Genomic DNA, 19,469 nt, shown 5'->3' on the forward strand with positions numbered 1-19,469 from the left:
GGGGGGGGGGGGGGGGGGGGGGGGGGGTTGTTAGGGGAAGGGGATCAGTCAACAGTGGTCGGTCAGAGCAGTAGTTATTCAGTTTATGATGTCCTTATTTCCTTAATCCTGTACATGTTCTTGCCTTATCTAGTTCTCTTATTACATTTTGACTTACACTGTTACACACCGTTGGTTTTTTTTCTTTTTCTTTTTGAAAGATTTTTATTGTTTATTAGTATATCACCACAATGATTATATTGTATATTCATTGCAGATTTTTTCCTCTCTGTGGGACTGGGGCTTGGGCAAACTGAGATTCCTCAAGTCAGGTCACGGAAAAGTATCAGTAATGAGAGAACATTTTCATCCACAGAGGATGAGGCATCATTTGATCAGAAATTAGGTAGGTGGTCCCTTTTTTCCCTTTTGCTTAACAAATGTGTTATATATTGCTTTGTAATAGCAGTAAGTACCCAACTGGGCTTAGTAATGTCTTGCTCTAGAACCCTGCCCAGCCAATTTTATGATCCAGATAAACACATCTTAAATATTTAGACCAATCCTCCGGACTTCAAATAATAAGATGTGGCTAAGTTCAATTCACCCAAGATTCATTTATTGTTCCAACTACTTAGGTTTTGCTTAAACCTTTAGTCAAAGCCTAGTGAATAAAATGCTGACTGGCATTTGAAGTTGTTTTTAAAGCTTCTAAAATTCTTACAATTTTATGTGTACATATATCAATTCTGTGGATTTTATGGCTAATAAAGATGACATTCTTGGTCAAAAGGATATGTAGAAAATGAATTATATTTTTTTATTAAGTAAGCCTTGTTACGGTTATGTTTGCAGCTGATCTTGCAGAGATGCTATCTGTGGACATGCAGAAAGAAGGTCTTTCTGGGCGAACATTGACTCTAAAATTGAAAACAACTACTTTTGAGGTGCTTTTTGTTGCTCCATTATGGTTCTCTGTATAAATAGAGTCAATACCAACTCATAAGAGATTTATTCATGTACAACCCATATCTGGTGTATGTAACCCCAAGTAAGGTCTCATAAATTCCATGAGGTTTGGGTTCAAAACCTCTAGTTAGCATCTTGGAATCACCCCCGTGAGATTCCTTGGAGATTAATGTGCGTGGGACAAGGGGATTACACACACTCGGGAGTTGGGTCTCTAGACACCCTTGTTTAAAATTAAAAAAAAAAAAAAAAAAAAATTCGTGTTGTACTTTAATAGTAGTTATTCTTAATTTTGAGAAAAAAATAAGAGGGGAGGGGGGGGGGGGGGGATGCATTTTATTCCCACCTTGTCTTTTATGCTCCATGTGAAATATTTTACATTGAAAGCATTTTATTGAAAAGGTCTTCATTTTACAATGTTTGGTTGTGTACCTAAAAATGCTCAAGAAATCATTTTCAAGTGTTTGTTTCATAGTAAAATGATAAAACTCTCCTAAATCTCACAACCCATCAAATCCAAACAACCACCACCAGTTCGGCACAAACAACCCACCTCCCAAATCCAGGCAACCACCACCAGTTTGGCATAAACCCACCCACCTCCACTCTAACCACCCAAATCCACAGACCAGAGGGAAATAAAAAACAGTCAGCCCTTCACTGCTACCCACAAACCCAGCCACCACCACGATTCACAAATCATTCAAAAAACCCAAATCAGGGGGAAAAAACCAGTTTCAATTCTAGATCTGAAAACCCATGCGGTGGCAAGATTGGAGCAGATCGAGATCAGAGTGGTGGCAAGATGGGGAGTAGTGCAAATCAAAGCTTCTCCACCGCAATTGCGAGCCCACCTCTTCGTTGACCACCTTTGTGAGCAAGAAAGAGAGAAGGAGGGGTGGGTATGTGAGAGAGTGGCAGAGGAGGGGGGTCTGCAAGAGAGAGTGGAAGGGGAGGGGCGGGGCTCTTTTCCATTTTGTAAAATGTTTTACTGATTTTTTGGCCATAAAACATTTTACAAACCAGAAAATGTTTTACAAGTTTGACTACATTTTACAATGAAACAAACACTATAAAACACTGAAAATATTTTACAACGAAATAAATGGAACGTTAGTCATCACTAATGTGTATTTTTTGTGCTTAATATTTTACGGACTTTGTGAAAAACAGGTTAGGACCAGAGCTGTGACTTTGCAAAAGTATATTTGCTCAAGTGAGGATATTTTGAAATATGCATCAAAGCTGCTAAAGGCTGAACTTCCAGTCTCTTTAAGACTGATAGGTACCAGTACCACTCAATATGGGCTTAATTTTCTTCTTTATGAAAATAGCTCAATATTTATTAAATTTTCCATGGAGAAGGGTCCATGTTAAAATTTAATCTTGCACCTTGTGTACCTTTGTGTATGACATTGCAGTTATATATGCTTATTTCAGGCTTGCGATTGTCCCAGTTCAATACAGACAAGGCTGTTGCTCCTGCTGATCCTACACAAAAAACTCTCACCAATTTTTTGATATCTGGAGATGCGTCTAGGGAAAGTATGGTTGATAGTAGTTCCATGGGCTCAATTGTTAATGATCACCACTTCATGAATGATACAGAAACTGGTTTTTCTATGGGTAGCCATGAGGCCTGTAGTTGTGGTGGTAGGGATTTATTGGACAGAAGCCACTTTCCAGATCTGGAAGATAATAATTGTGCTATTGGCAACAATGATGGAGAAATGCATAAATTTCATGAGCCTTTGAACGATGAAAATGGAAGCAAGGTATGTGAGAATTTAAAAGACTAATTCATAATCTTGACTCAGACCAGGATGTAATTTTTTTTTTTTTTTAATTTCCTAGGGGTGAATCTCAGTAATAACGCCGTCTATAGAATTCAAAGAACCCAAGGGCGAATCCACCATGTGCAGGTTCAGTTCCCATCATTTCCAACCAACAACTAAGAATTTAAAGTGTCAACCTTAAATAATGGGATGGTGGACAGCAGTTTTTAAGTCCTAACATTGCAGGTTGCTTGAGTTAAATTACCAAGAAAAAAATAAAAGGTGTCAACTAATTCTAAAAGCTAGAGTGTTATAGAAGAAAACCAAAGTCCAAGGAGAGATTGCATGAAGCAGCCCCTTTAGCTCAACTCCAGAAAGCTCTTTCCCTTAAAATATTCTGAGTCTGCTCCATCCATAAGCACCACAACAAACTTATTGGAGCCATTCCCTTGTTATAGAATCTGAGTTAACAATTCTGGAAGAACCTTACCAAATGATGTGAACAAAAGGCACCAATGCAATAACAAATGCTTGCTGATTCTCTGATCTGTTAACATAGCCAACAGTTCAAAAGGAGCTAATTTTTCTAATAAGATTACATATGGTTAAAATCTCCTGATGTATAGTTGTCTATGGTGAAGAACCCAGCTTTCAAAATGGCCCAAATCTCTTTCCGAGGAAAAGATTATTGCTAGAACCCTGGCTATAATTTGAATTTTGATTGATAATGTAAATTCAAATGATTTCTTAGTTACTCTTATGTGTAGTTTCTGTTGAGATCTATATTTAAATGCTTTCTATTTTATTCTTGTGTTGTCGTTTTACTCGAGTTTTTTCTTGTTCTCCGTTTCTGGATTTTGCTATTTGTCTAGGTGAATACCCCAGAACGAAAATCTTATCAAAATGCAGTGTCTGAGTTGAAAGCAGATTCTTCTTCTGTGCCATTTGCATTTTGTAGCCTAGACGAAGAGAACAAGAGGGCTAACTTGCCGGATGATGATACAGTCTCTTCATCCAATCAGGGAGAGCTACTTCTGTGGGTAAATGATTACAAGTGTTCACTATGTGGGATTGAATTACCACCTTGTTTTGTTGAGGAAAGGCAAGAGCACTTTGATTTTCATCTTGCTGAGAGACTTCAGAAAGAGGAATCTCGCTGTGACACAAGAATGCTGAGGCACAGGTATTTTGAATTTTAGTTGTTATGCTGGTTATATGGTCCTTGTTAGCCTACTTGAAAGTGATTGATAAGCAGGTTGGGTTTGAGTGGTATGTGGACAGGTTAAATGCTTTGTGATAAAATATTCAACTTAGGTTTTTTTTTTTTTTCAAAAGATAATGAAAAAGGTAGGATGAGTAACAGTATTGTAGAAGGGAAAAATGAATTATTACCCCCCCCCCCCCCCCACCAGGGGTTTTTCCAAAGGGTAAAAGGAATAGAAGAAGAAAATACAAGAATATAAACACCAGCAAAGGGGAGGAAAAAGGACATGCAGATCTTGAACTGAAACAAGGAGCTGCAATCATATAAAATGCAAGAAATGATAAAATGTAAAGAGTATAATTTCTGAGTTTATATGACAATATAACAGGCGCACATAAAAGCTATGTTTTTCAGTTGACAATAAAACCATGGTAGAAAGAACTGACTACTGCTCTAACCTGCTGTAGAACGAGAAAACAGTGCACAGAGGAGACCACCTTTTTGAAGCATATCCTCACATGTATTTATTCCTAAAACATCCCTTAAAATATGTTCAGTGACCTTACCGATGCCCCCAATCTGTAAAGAAAGTTGTGTGTATGATAAGAAATGTAAATCAAATTGAGGACTTCATCAAAAACATTTACAAAAGAGCGCAAGTTCTCATTCTGCAAGCTATCTTTATTTATTAAAAAACCATGTTAAGTTGACTGCAGCAGATCATAATTAACAAATAATTAAATATACCTTCCGTATGGGAAGTGAGGATATAAATGTCATGACAGCCATCCGATCATTTGGTAAGACAAATTGTCCATTTGGCTTGTTTATATCTGAGCAAACCTGAGAAAACAGGAATATGAAGAGTTTCAAACTTTACAAACATAAAGGACTTTATCACTTTGGTTTGATTGTATTAATGCCATGGAAAGTTAAGTACAGCTAAAAGATAACACAAATCTAGAAATTTGACTGCACCCTGTTTTACCAGTGATGATTGATTTAAAACCTCATTTTAAATAGATCAGTTTCTTTTCTCTCCACTCTTGGCGGATCACTTTACTCTGTTTTCCCAAAAAAGGCTATCTAGACCACTTCCCAATTCTATTGGAAGGGGGGGGGGCGGCGGGGGGGTGTCATCGAAGAGGTAGAACTCCTTTTCGTATTGAAAATATGTGGTTGAGGGTGGAGAATTTTGTTGATAAAGTGAAGGCTTGGTGGGCATCTTATTTGTTCCAAGGAACTAGTTTTATACTAGCTAAGAAGTTGGCAGCTTTGAAGTTGGATCTAAAAAAGTGGAACAAATCGGAGTTTGGCAATGTCACTTTTAAGAAACAGCAACTCTGGAACAAATTGAATGATTTGGATGTTAGAGAGGAGACTCATCCTTTAACAGCTGAGGAAAAGTTAGAACAAGTTAATCTCTGAACCGATATTGAAAAGCTCACTCTTTTAGAAGAGATTAGTTGGAGGCTTCGTCTAGGGTGCTGCACTTGAGGGAGGGAGATGCCACCGCCAGATTTCTTCACAGAATGGCTAATTCCAATAGAAGAAATAACGGTATTGAAAGTCTTATGGTTGATGGCAACTTGTCTTCCGATCAAGGTATGATTGCTGATTGTATTACCCAATTCTTCATGAATTTATACTCTGAGCAACAAGTTGATCGACCATTTCTAGAAGTCTTGGTATTTCCAATGATATCTAGCGATAATGAAAACTAGCTAGATTGACCCTTTGAGAAGGCAGAAATTTTTGATGTCATACAGAATTTTAATGGTTGGGTTTCCAATGGCTTTCTTCCAAGCTTGTTGGGGGATTCTCAAATTTGATCTTATGGCTGTGTTTCATCATTTTTTTGCCAAAGGTCAATTTGAGAAAAGTTTGAATGCAACATTCATCACTCTCATCCCTAAAAACAATGCAACAATTGAAGTCAAGGATTTTCACCCCATTAGTCTTGTTGGGGGGGTGGGGTTTTATAAAATCATTACTAAGGTCTTAGCCACCAGACTTCGCACGATCATGGAAGATATAATTTCAACTTCACAAAATGCTTTTGTGAGGAACAGACAGATTTCTGACCCTGTACTTATTGCTAATGAATGCCTTGATAGTAGATTGAAAACTAGTTTACCAAGGCTACTTTGCAAACTAGATGTTGAGAAGGCTTTTACTCATGTAAACTGGGGATTTCTTATGCAATTACTAGAACAGGGTAGGTTCTCTGCTAAATGGAGGTGGTGGATTTTCTTTTGTATATCTACAGTTCGCTTCTCTATTCTACTTAGTGGCTCTCCTTGTGGGTGGGTTGAGATTTCCTAGGGGTTGAGACAAAGCTATCCATGATAGTTACATGATGGTCACATGTCAGGCTTTGGTGTGGGTAATTAAAAAGGAAGATCCTTGGTGGTGTTTCATCTTCTCTTTGTGGACGACACTCTAATTTTTTGTGAAGCTAATTTGGATCAGATTTTGTTCCTCCGCATGATCCTTATTTGGTTTGAGGCGGTCTCTGGTCTAAAGATAAATTTGGGTAAGTCAGAGTTGGTTCCTGTTGGTGTGGTGCATAATTTTGACTTATTGTTGAATGTCCTTGGCTATAAACAAGGTACTTTTCCAATGAAATATTTGGATCTTCCTTTGGGAGCTAAATTTAAGGATAAGATATATGAAACCCAATTCTAGAGAAGATAGAATGGAGATTAGCAGGATGGAAACTTTTGTATTTATCCAAGGGAGGTAGAGTCACTTTAATTAAAAGTACTATCTAATTTACCTACTTATTTTCTATCTTTATTTCCTATACCTGCTGTTGTGGCTAACCAAATTGAGAAATTGCAACAAAATTTCTTATGGGGTGGCATTGGTGACAAACCAAAATTTCATTTGGTTAAATGGGCTACTATTTGTACTCCCATTTCTTCGGGTGGCTTGGGGATAAGGAAGGTAAGACTTTTTAATGAAGTTTTGCTTGGAAGTGGCTATGGAGATTTGGGATGAAGAAGGCTGCCCTTTGGAAGCAAGGTTTAGAGGTGAAATATGGCTATGGATGGGGTGGCTAGCGTACTAGGTCTGTTAATGGTCCATATGATGTTGGCTTGTGGAAATATATTAGTCGTGGATGGCCTTCTTTTTCTCGCCACATTCAATATGATATTAGGGATGGGTCTAGGATGAAGTTTTCGCAAGACCATTGGTGTGGTGAGACATCTCTTGCAATCAACTATCTTAAATTGTTTAGATTTTGCCAAGATAAGGAGGCTAGTGTGCTTGAGCTTATGAAGTTTGCTAATGGAGTCCACTTTGGGATTTAAGTTTCTTCAAGGGTGTGCATGCTCGAGAATTAGAGGCACTGTCGGGTTTCATGGATTACATATATGATGCTTCAATGAAGGGGTTTGGTGAGGATAAGATGTGTTCGAAACCTGATAGAGAGCAGGGTTTCATGGTTAAGGATTATTATAGTCCTTTAGTGAGCTCCAATAACTATTGTTTTCCTTGGAAAAGTATTTGGAAACAAAAGATTCATTCTCAAATAGCTTTCTTTGTTTGGACTGCTGGTTTAGGGAAATGCTTAACGATTGACAATTTACAAAAAATGAAGGTTTGGATATTCGATTGGTACTACATGTGAAAGTGTAATGGTGAATCGGTTGATCATCTTTTTCTTCATTGTCCAGCTGCTATGGATATGTGGTCTATGGTGTTTGGTTTGTTTGGAGTAAGCTAAGTTATACCGCAATCTGTAGTGGGGCTTCTACCATGTTGGCAAGGCAAATTTGGTTGTCATCAAAATGGGTATATATGGTTGATTGTTCCCTATTGCGTATTGTGGTGTCTTTGGAGGGAGAGAAATAGTAAGTGCTTTGAAGATAACAAGATATCCATGCCAAACCTCAATCTATTTTTCTTTAGAACTTTAATGGATTAGTTGGCTGCTTTGCAAAACCAATATTTTTTTTTTTTCTTGATTTCCTAGATTCTTGTAATTTTTGTTCTTGAATTGTTTAACCCCTTGTACACGCCGTGTGTACTAGGGTGTTCCTTTTTTTATATCAATAAACTTATTACTTATCAAAAAAATATACCTAATTTTGGGCTGTTCCTAAAAATTTTGTATATTCTCTTTTTTTTCTTTTTTTCTTTTTTTGATAGGTAAAAAAGTAATATTATTAATAGAAAAGAATAAAAGATAGAATTCACGGTAGTGAACAAAGAACAACATAGCAACAAAAAGAAATAACGGAATCAAAATCCTATAATAAGAGAGAAGAATATCAATAATAGTAGAACAATCCAAAAGACCCCCACACCGAGACTAATGGAAGAGAGTCCGCTGGCACAAATCTAACAATTGGGCTATTGATTTCTCGATATCCTCAAAAGAACGCCAATTACGTTCAGTCCAAATAGTCCACATCAAATAGCCTGGTACCAAATTCCAAATATCAGAATTATATTTCCCAAGACAATGGCGCCAACAACAAAGTCTGCAACCGAACCTGGCATGACCCAATCAATCCCATACAGCTAAATGATATGCATCCACATAAAATGAGCTAATAGGCAAAAAATAGGAAGATGATCCACATATTCCTCATTACAACAGCACATACAACAACGATTTGCCAAGGGGTGACCACAGAGCATAAGATTATCTAAAGTGAGAATCTGGCCATGGGCTACTGTCCACATAAAAAATGCCACCCTTTTAGGAACCTTTACTTTCCAAATGCCCTTCCAAGGCAAATTAGGAGTAACATTTCGAATCTTATGATAAAAAGACTGAGTGTCAAACTTCCCACTTTCATTGAGGCTCCAACAAAGACTGTCACCTCCACCACCCTTAGGAACTTGAGATTGGATCAAGTGAAGAAAGGAGTAAGAAGCCGCTAACTCCCAGTTGTTGAATTTCTTATAAAATCTTAAGTTACAGACTTTGTCATTTCCACCCACTTAAGGACTCAAAACATCAGAAATAGAAGCTTCCTTATTGGCTGAACACAAAAATAACTGAGGATAGAGAGTTTTTAAAGAGTTATCCCCAATCCACTTATCATGCCAAAAAAGAATATAAGAACCATCTCTCACCACAAAAGTGAAATGCTTAGAAAAGCCCTCCCACCCTTCACTAATACTTCGCCATAATCCACACCCATAAGCCCTCCTACAAACTCTAGTTCTCCACCCCCTTTTTCCCTCCCCATATTTCATGGCAATAACCCTTCGCCAAAGATGAGTAGGTTCATGGCCATATCTCCAAAGCCATTTTCCTAACAAAGCCTGATTAAAAGGCACCAATTTCTGAATTCCCAAACCACCCTGCTCAAGCAAGAAACATACCTTCTCCCATGCCTCTAAGGGGTATTTGAAACACTCCTCAGAGGAACCCCACAAAAAATTTCGTTGAATGCGTTCTAATCTAATAGCCACGGCTTTAGGAATAGTAAATAGAGAAAGATAATAAGTTGGAAGACTAGAGAGGGTACTTTTCAACAAGGTGAGCCTACCACTCTTTGATAAATAAAGACGCTTCCAGCCCGACAGATTCTTCTCCATCCTTTCCAGAATAGGGTTCCAGATAGAGGCGGTATTATACGAAGTACCCAGAGACATACCCAAATATGTCTTAGGTACACTACCCACCCTACATTGATGAATGTTAGCCAAAGATTGAATGTTACTCACCTCCCCAATAGGGACAATCTCACTTTTCCCCACATTCACCTTCAAACCAGTAAAGGCTTGAAAACAAGTCAAAGCCAACCTCATTGAGAGCAACTACTCCCTAGAAGCATCACAAAAGAGAATGGTATCATCAGCAAAAAGCAGATATGAAATACGAATACCAGTAGAATTAACAGGTCCTACATAAAAACCCCGAAGAAGACCACCTTCCTCAGTTTTCTTCAGAATCCTACTAAGAACCTCCATGATCAAAAGAAAAAGAAGAGGAGACAATGGATCACCTTGTCTTAAACCTCGAGAACTTCCAAAGAAACCAGCAGGAAATCCATTAACCAAAACTGAAAAACGGAGAGTAGAGGCACAAGCCTTTAACCATTTTCTCCATCAAACCCCAAAACCCATCCTCTCCAACAGATAAAATAAAGCATCCCAATTCACATGATCATAAGTTTTTCCAATACCTAACTTACAAACTACTCTTGGAGTACAAAACTTCAGTCCACCATCTAGGCATTCGTTAGCAAAAAGCACTAAATCCAAAATCTGTCTTCCACCAACAAAAGAATTTTGCAATTTAGAGATGAGTTTATCCAGCACCCTCCTCAATTTGTTTGCTAACACCTTAGATAAAAACTTATAAACACTACCCACTAAAAATAGGACGAAAATCTTTAATATTCAGTGCATTATTTTTCTTAGGAATTAAAGATAGGAAAGAAGCATTCAAAGACCGTTCAAACTCAGAACTCCTATGAAAGTGATCAAAAAAGGCCATAACATCATTTTTCACAACACTTCAGCATTTTTGAAAAAAGGCTAGAGAGAAGTCGTCAGGACCAGGAGCTTTGTCGCCCTCCATCTCTTGGAGGACCTGTACCACCTCCTCAGAAAAATCCCTTTCAAGAGAAAGTCGCTCATCTTCTTCAATGCTGGCAAAGACCATCCATGGTAGGGCACCATGTATCAAACTCCGTGTACAAACCTTGATAAAATTGAACCACTTGAGATCGCACATCCGCCTCATCCTCATAAAGGGCACCATCCACATCTATACCTCTAATGTGATTAGTTCTTCTATGGGAGTTCACTATCCGGTGAAAGAAACGAATATTATTGTCACCCTCCTTCACAAACAAAACCTGAGAATTTTGTCTCCAAGAAATCTCCTCTAAAGAAGCTAAATGAGTAGTATCACCTTTAATTTGAGTACGACGAGTTTGTTCCTCATGTGAAAGACCCAACAAGTCTTCTCTAGCATCCAGACCCAAAAGCTCAAACAAAAGGCTTTCTTCCTAAATGCCAAATCACCAAACTCCTTATTTCACTTCTTCAAATCATCCTTAAGAGCTTTTAATCTTAGAGCTAGAATAAAGCTAGGAGAACCCAAAAAACAATACCCATTCCACCATTGCCAAACTCCCTCCACAAAACCCTCATCTTTCAACCACATATTCTCAAACTTAAAGGCACTACGACCTTTAGAGACTCCACCAGCTTCCATCAGGAGTGGACAATGATCCAAAACTACCCAATGAAGTACCCTTTGAGACACATTCCCGAAATGATCCACCCAACCCACCAATGCCAATGTCCTATCAATTCTTGATATACAATTTGTCCCTGAATCTCTAAACTAGGTGAAAGAAGCCCCTTCAAGGGGTAAATCAACAAGATAGTTAGCCTCAATGAAATCCGAGAATGCAAACATAGCCGGGCTAAAAGACTTGCAACCAAATCTCTCACTCGGATATCAAATAATATTAAAATCCCCAATTAAACACCATGTCATATTCCACCTAGAGTGCACCCTTGCAAGCTCCTCCCACAAAGCACCCCATTGGTTATCATCATTAGGACCATAAACTCCTGTACATGCCCTTACAAAATCATCCACAACCCCCTTTAGTAAAACATTAACAGAAAACTGACTTATAGAAACATCAATTTTTTCATATGCCCTTTTGTCCCATACTAGTAGAACCCCCCTGCAGAGTTAACTACATCCAAAACAGCCCAGTCAAGGAACTGAATACCCCAAAGACTCCGAACTACAGAAGAGTTTAAAGAAGCCAATTTGGTTTCTTGGAAGCAAACAATATCACACTTCCACTCCTTAAGAAGATTCATACATACCTCTCGCTTTTGAGGATTATTTAATCCCCTAACATTCCAGGAAAAAAGTCATAAACTCATTTAAAACTAGTGATCGCCCCTAAACCAACTGAAGAACCTCGGTTCCTCCCTTTAGAAGAGACCCCATCATAGTTAACTATAGAAATTAGACCTCTAAGTTCTCTGAGCCGCCCTTTCTGTTTTGAGTTTACTGGTCCCTTAGAAGACCCAGAATTATCCACATCAACACAGTCTTGTTACAGAAGATGAAACAAAGCCAAACATTAAGCTTCCTGTTTTACAATAGGAAAACCCACAATTTTGCAGAAACTTTTCATCAAGCTCACCACCCATTTGGAATTTATAACCTCTAACCCCAAGATCTCACCCTCTTCAACTTCCAGGGTCGTTAGGATCCCACCTAGATAATGGTGGACAATCCAGAGAACAGCTCTCTTCCTCCCCATGAAAAAAACCACTAGAATTGACACCACTGTAGAAGCAGAGGCTCTGAACCATCCTGTAGCAACTCAGCCCCATCCAAGGACCTCGGCAACACAAAATCAGCTTGGGGATTGCACCATTGATCTCCGCCTTCACTTGATATTTCCGTGAAAGCATCCCTCTCTCCAGAACTCATTACCCATATCCGAAAGAGGAAAAAACCGATTCTGATCAACCCACTGACTCAGACAAAGAGAATCGACAGCCTTAGACTCAATTAGCATCTCCTTCGGTACCGCTAGACCAGGCCCACAGTCATCGGAGCCAATTTATCAGCCCCATACCCATACTGCCCACCACCTCGCTAGTGAGCCTAGAATAGCTAACCTCCAACACTTTCACCACTCCATCCTGATAGATTGTGAATCGGTGAAGGCAAAGGAGCTTCCTTCCACCTTGATCCTCACTCACCGATGCCTCGGATTCACCACTATTTCTCCAACACTCGCCTAACGTAGAAAGTGTATCAGGTTGGCCCTTGCCTTTTGGGCTAGCTGAAGCCACGGGTTGGCCTTTTGCATGCCCACCTATTGGTTTAAAGAATTCTGGCCCACCACTTAAAACATTGGGCCAACTAAGGGCCCAATTTTGCAAGGGTCAACTTAAAATTAAATACCCGTGTGGGTCTGCCACTTATAACTGAAACATTTACTGTAATATCGCCGCTTCCAAAAATGGCTCCCATATTTTCAAAAAACCTTGACTTCTGTTGGTTACCGTAAACAGGTAAATTTTTCTCACTCCAGCAACCACCAGCTACTTGACCATCATCACCAAAATTCTTGGAAAGTGCCCCGGCCATAGTTGCAGGTTTTGCACCAGATAAAAAATTTCTTAGTTCTTTATGGATCAAAGACCAACCAGCACGATTGAGACTTGCTGGTATCATAACACAACCTCTCCGAGCCCCGCCATAAAATATCGATATAGCACCGAAGAGACCAGCCTTATTTGATCTACCACAAAACTTTATCAACTTCCCATCCTCCCAAAGTCTCTAACAATGGACATCATGTCCTGGCACCCAATCACGTATATCGGCAAAACAATTAAGAATCCATTCCATGCCTCTACGTCCAACCCAAATAGAGCTCTAAACATTCCGGCGTGTCTCGTGCAAGGCATATGAATCAGACCGCCCCCCAATCAAAAGAAAAAGAAAATAATTTTGCATCAATGCAAAAAGACCTATTACTGCCCCTTGACCTAAAGATCGAGATGTAGAAGAGATCTTTTGTGAGGTTTCTACGGTGGGTATATTTGGTGTGGTGTGTGGGACAGGTACATGGTTAGGCAGCATAGGTAAAGAAAGGTTAGACACCTGAGGTGGTGGAGGTGGTGGGAATGGGGTAGACAAAATTGAAGGAGGGGGATAAAAGTGAGGATATGGGAAAAAACCATACTATGGTGGAAAAAAAAAAAGGAAGAGGAGGAGAAGGATTCATAAGCAGACTTATTTCTAGTAGATATAACTTTTTCAAGCAAGATATCAACACATCTATTCCTTGCAACTTGTCTTCCCATGAACTAAAATGACATGGATGACATGGCTTCTTACAGAAAATGTGAAGTTCTCTAAACAATACAGAATGGATGCACCCATTATGTTTATTAGTTACATGCCTCAAATTAAATTATGGTGTTGAGAAGATGCAGAATAGATATGAAGACAATATCAAGAGAATAGGGTGTAGAACCTTAGCAAGCAAGCGGTTTGATCCCACTCCAGCACTACATGTAAGACCAGTCTCCTCAAAAATGGTGGTTCTAAGCTCTTTAGCAATCTTCACAAAGACAATACCAACAAAAGCAGTTTAACATTAAAAGCCACTTGATGCAATGAACCCATGTAAAAATACCAAATGTGGCATGTGTAGGCATAAATTTATTATATGTGGTAACTTACTTCTCCACTGGTCATGCTCCTTTCTTTGCAGACATCAGTTATATCAAGGTATGCTTCATCCAAACTAGCAGCCATAAAATTGGGATCATACGTCTGGAAAACTAAGAACAAGATTACAAGCAAAGCAATGATCAGAGATTAACAAAAAAGCTCTAACAAAGAATCTGTCTCAAGATTCAGACATCTAACCTTTTCTAGTTATATCACTGTAATAAGTATATTTCTTAAAATCTACAGGAACAAAAATTAACTCAGGACATAGTTTACATGCAATGAAACCAGGCATTGCAGCACGAACTCCGAATCTCCGTGCCTGCAGAGTGAACAGATCAGGTTTCCAATAGAAATTAAGGAACCAAGTAAAGTTAAAGGTAATCAAAAATTTTAGAAGGGAGTTTTTGAAATGGAATTGGCAAATCAGTCCCATGATTGGAAATGTCCAAAATAACATACACCAATCGAAAATTGAAAGATTACATTATGCATTCCCAACCTCATAATTAGCCGTAGAAATCATAGACATGCCACCAACGGCCATTGGCTTGCCCTTCAAGGATGGGTTACTTAATGTTTCAACAGCTGCATAAAAAGCATCCATATCTACATGCAGCCAAATCCTTGACAAGTCACGTTTAGTTTCTAGTTCTAGTATTCTTCTATCTGCCACCTGTGAATAGGATAAATCATAAACCAAAATACCACGTGCCTCTTCAATAGGAGTATCTCACACAGATAGTTAACATATAAAAAAAAAAAAAAAAATTAAAAAAAAAGTAAACACTTGGAATGATTTTTGCACTCTACACTGTATCAGAGAACACAAAGGAAGAGTCCCAGTTTGTAACTTTGCACCCATAAAGTCAGCACTCATAACAATTATAATTCTTGTAAAATAACATTTCAGCAAAATAATATAAAATTTTCTCCAATTTTCAATAGATTTCATACATTATTAATACACATGAAAAAAGTGAGCTCATATCTAAGTAGTCAGTATATCTAAAATAGATTCTCCCCATTTCTTTTTACAAGCATTCTCCACTTCACATGCTACATACCTTCTGATACTGAGATATATCAGTTGGCGTGAGCTTTGCGCACTGAGCACGCATGTTGTCAATTTTCTGCCTCATAAAGGCCTCCTTCCGTTCCTCATTCTCGAAATACTTAGAGCCTTTGCTCATGTCATACACTATTCTTTGCACTTTCTCCTTGTCCACTCCATCCATACCTAGAATCCCACAAATAACACAATATGTTAGATTAAGTGTGCATTTGCCGATTACCAAAAAGCTTTTTGCTTTTTGTCTTCACTTTATTTCAAATAATCTAACTTTGAGCTTTTTGTCTCAAATTATACAAATAGGCTACTAGAAATAAACAATTTCCAAACGGACGCTAAATGATTAAATTTATCATGGTATCGGAGCATAAGGTCCTAGGTTCAAATCCTGTCTCCACCTTACTCCTAATAAAAAATATTATAAAAAAAAATAAGTAAATAGATAAACCCATGTTTGATTAAACGGTTAAATTCATCATTTTCTATAAATACCACCTATTTCAACACAAACATAAATACATACATACATACATATATGTGTGTGTGTGTTTGTGTGTATGTATGAAATAATTAAACCCATAAAGAAAGGTTTCAGTTTGTGTGAATACGAGAATCAAAAGTTCAAAATTTTATCTGTGTAGGATAATCAAGTAAGTGACCAAACTAGCCTTAAAAATGGTTAACAAATTTAATAGACGGAAATTATTATTTTTAAGTTCAATTGTGTGGAGAATTGCAATGATTATGATGGGTTGGGTGTGAAAGAAAGGGTTACCTGCTTTTGCGTTGGTGTAAACAGTATGAAAAGACTGCCATGGGCGAGGCGTTTCAGTGTGATCAATATCGCCTGAACAAATGCTTTTTTCGCTCTTCTCCTTCTCCATCTCTCTCTTCCACTTTCTCCAAACGCTTCTTCAACAAGCCACAGAGCGCTAAAAATGGAAATGCCCGACTGTTATGGGCCACATTGTCATTGTACAACATTTGAACGTCGATCTGATTTTGAACTCGTTGCAGCAATGGAAATAAGGGGAAACAAACACTTGGCCCAATTCGCAAGTTCCAACAAGGTTTACTAGATCTTATTGGGTCTGGGACTGGGAGTGAGTGTACACAATTGTAGATGATTTGGGCCGATTGCAAGATCCAGAAAAAAGGGCTTTTAAATTGAGGAGAAATATCAAGTAAGTCCCAAGCAACCCAATCATAAGACGCTGATGTACATGCATTACACACAAAAAACAGTTGACAATTTTTTGACACATGCTTGTACTGATTTTTTATTTTGGCTTACTTTTAATATTACTTTTTTTTTACCTATCATTAACAATCTGCCAACTGCCATTAGGAGCGTGCATGGATCAAGTTAAGGGGTTTTTGCAATCCTTCCCACCATGGTTGAGTTGAAAAAAATTCAACCTAGCTCAACCCAACTCACCAGGGTTAGGCTGGACCCATGAGTTAGACAGTTTTTTTTTATTTTCAAATTGAGCATTAGAACAACATCGATACAAATAAAAGAAAATTTATAACTTAATAAACTTAAGCATAACACTAAACCAACACGAACTATTTTATTAGTGCTTCAAAGTTAGTAAGATGTCATGTAGTTCTATCCCAACTCAATTTATAAGAATAAATAAATAAAAATAAAAAAAGTCAAAAATAAAATTTTTTAATATTTTATAAATATATAGTAAATATAGGTAGGTCAAGTCAGGTTAGGCAAATTTGTGAATTTGCTAATCCGCACCCAACTTGGCCCACTATAAAAAAAAATTTGACAACCAATTTTTCAGTCACAACACCAGATTAGGATTGGGGTTATAGTTCATGACTGTCACATAATGGTGATCGCTGCAATAAGCAAGAAAGTTACAACCATTAGGTCCCTTGGAGGTTGAAGCTAAAACTTTTGAAGAGTGTTTGTTGTTTGCTCGAGACATTGGTTTTCAAGAAATTATCCTTGAGGGTAATTCTCTTGTGGTTGCAATCTGTATTGTAGGAAAATCACCTCTACCATCTTCAATAGCCTCTGTTGTTTATGGTATATCCTCCATTTCACACGAGCTCTGCACTTTTCAAGTGTCACACACAAGGAGGAATGGTGACCAACTAGCCTCCTTGTTAACAAAACATGCCCAAAGTGTTGAGCACTCTATTGCTTCAATTGAGGAGAACCCTTATTTCTTAAAACATACTTTCTCAAATGATGTAATTTTATTTTATTTTTTGAATTAATAAGAGTTCCATTTTTTTTTTATTAAAAAAACACTTAAATAAATTTCCTCGCCCCCCCCCCCCCCAACTCTCTCTTTAAGGCTATATTTACTTCCCCTGCCAACGCCTCTGATCCCTGCATCCTCATGTTCCCTCGCATCCTTGGGGGAAATTGCTTTGCCGGGGATGATTTATCATTGGTGCCTTACCCTTGTTTTGCAGCCGGTCATCCTCTAGCCGTTTATACTCTTCTATGCGCCTCATTAGCTGCCTCATATCCTCGGGAGGTTTCTTAGTCAGCGATTCCCTTAGGCCTGAATCCTCGGGCAACCCCATCCTGAAAGTGCTTGCAGCAATTTTGTCATTCCCTCCACCGATCTCGTTGTAGAGCTCCCAATACCGACTGGCGTAGTTGCGAAGGGTTTCTCCCACCCTCATCTTCATCGACAGTAGTGCATCCACCGGCTGTGGTACACGGCTACAAGTAACGAATCTGACTCCGAACTCCTGTATTAACTCGGCGAAGCCGCGGATGGAGCCTTTCTTCAGACCGTTGAACCACCTTAGCGCGGTAGGGCCCAGGCTTGAGGGGAACACCTTGCACATCAACGCATCATTCCGGGCATGTAACGACATCATTTGGATATAGTGGCTGACATGTTCAACCGGATCGGTCTTCCCGTCATAGGAGTTGAACAGGGGGCGTGTGAATCTGTCCGGCATTGGGGCGTGTTCGATTTCTGCTGAGAACGGTGACCGAGCAGCCTGGCGCAACGCACGGCTCATTGCGTCCATGGCCGCGTTGTGGTTCCGCTTTTCCTCCGGGGAATCCGAACCCCGATCTGTATACTCTCGTGAGCGTGAGCGCTCTCGCCGCTGACCCCTGTGTGACCGAGAGTCTCGCGAAGCCGAGCGTTCTCGCTGGCGACGGTAACCGAATAGTTCAGAACCTGCTCCTTGTCGCTCCCCCCGGCCCCGGTCTTCTTGCTCGGTTATCCTGATTCATTCTCTGGCGCCTATCTTCTGCCTCCAACTCTAAATCTCTCACCATCCTTCGCAAACGCTCAAGCTCCTCGTCCCTTTCATCAAACCGCCTTCGCCCCGACGCACCGGATTCCGCCCGTTGCGTCTGGTACGAGCCCTCTCCAAATCCGGAACTTCCTTCTGCTCTCTCCTGATGCCTGTCTTCGTGCCATTTCTGCCTTCGTTCTCGCCAAGTCGACCCCCGAGAGGATCCGACGGAGCCGCTTTCGGCGTCATTCCCCGAACTTGTTCCGGACATCTATCTCACGTGCGAGCCTCAGCTGAACCACAGCAGCGTAGGAATTTCCCACAGACGGCGCCAATTGTGCGGGTCGCAAATGAGGCCAATGGGCTCAGCCCCACTTGGGCTCACAACTAATTTGTTTGTAAGGCTGAATTTCCTACTATGGGTGATCCTACAACCAAGGACTCACTGAGATCACCTTTCTCCTTCTTGGCGACACAATCTTTCCTCCCAACTGCTCTCCGGACTCTCTTTTTCTCCCCTTTTTCTGACCAACCATTCTTTCTTCTCCTTCCCTCTTATTTATAGTGCTCAGCTCAGGCGAGGGTCATTAATGCTTCTCATCTTTGTGCAACAGAGGGTCCAGTAGGATTTTCTCTAAATGGGAGGTTAGGTATGGGTGGCTTTGGGACTTGGTGCCCACATTCGTTGGCAGCTCGGCAGAGTCAGGGCGCGTTGAGTGCTACGGAAGGTCCAATTAGGGGGTGGTAAGTGGGAGTCTAGGTCTGGGTGGCTTTGGGACTTGGTGCCCACATCAGGTCAGAGCGAGGTGCTGGCGTTTGGAGGGCCCTCTTTGAGCCGAACAAAGTTGAAGTGCCGTTCAATAAAAGTGCTCGGTAAAAATTATGCCGATCATAACTTACTAATGAAGCTCGGCACTCCCGAGCTGTGATAGCAAGGGTTGGGCCTTGGGGCGAAATGAGGATTGGGCCCAAAGACCGCGTGTTTTGGGACGGAGACTTGGGGTTGAGTAGGCCCAACACTTCGGGTGCCGCACA

General features: G+C 39.7%; 3 protein-coding genes across 4 annotated transcripts in view; 1 reads left to right on the forward strand and 2 right to left on the reverse strand.

Moving 5' to 3' along the window:
* Positions 1 to 3,988, forward strand: part of LOC112001332 (uncharacterized) — a 7,709-nt gene extending 3,721 nt beyond the window's left edge. The window contains exons 2-6 of the mRNA XM_065760248.1: positions 233 to 385; positions 835 to 926; positions 2,122 to 2,233; positions 2,389 to 2,723; positions 3,596 to 3,988. Coding sequence (XP_065616320.1) covers positions 233 to 385; positions 835 to 926; positions 2,122 to 2,233; positions 2,389 to 2,723; positions 3,596 to 3,922 — 1,019 coding nt within the window. The 3' untranslated portion in view covers positions 3,923 to 3,988. The remainder of the gene's footprint in view (positions 1 to 232; positions 386 to 834; positions 927 to 2,121; positions 2,234 to 2,388; positions 2,724 to 3,595) is intronic.
* A 397-nt stretch (positions 3,989 to 4,385) lies between these two features.
* On the reverse strand, positions 4,386 to 16,194 carry LOC136061876 (DNA polymerase kappa; the record flags this gene model as incomplete). 2 transcript variants are annotated; one of them, XM_065760253.1, is given in 8 exon segments in its annotated part: positions 4,386 to 4,506; positions 4,675 to 4,770; positions 13,932 to 14,018; positions 14,141 to 14,241; positions 14,408 to 14,453; positions 14,634 to 14,807; positions 15,199 to 15,371; positions 15,979 to 16,194. In XM_065760253.1, coding segments are annotated over 8 exon segments (907 nt in total), but the record flags the coding sequence as incomplete, so codon positions are not given.
* A 1,373-nt stretch (positions 16,195 to 17,567) lies between these two features.
* LOC136061872 (uncharacterized) lies at positions 17,568 to 18,218 on the reverse strand. The gene has a single exon (XM_065760249.1). It carries the CDS (start codon positions 18,216 to 18,218, stop codon positions 17,568 to 17,570), a length of 651 nt encoding a protein of 216 aa, XP_065616321.1.
* Between the last annotated feature and the right edge of the window lie 1,251 nt (positions 18,219 to 19,469).

This window comes from Quercus suber, unplaced genomic scaffold (assembly GCF_002906115.3).
Source record: "Quercus suber isolate HL8 unplaced genomic scaffold, Cork oak 2.0 scaffold_359, whole genome shotgun sequence".
Classification (NCBI taxonomy): Eukaryota; Viridiplantae; Streptophyta; class Magnoliopsida; order Fagales; family Fagaceae; genus Quercus; species Quercus suber.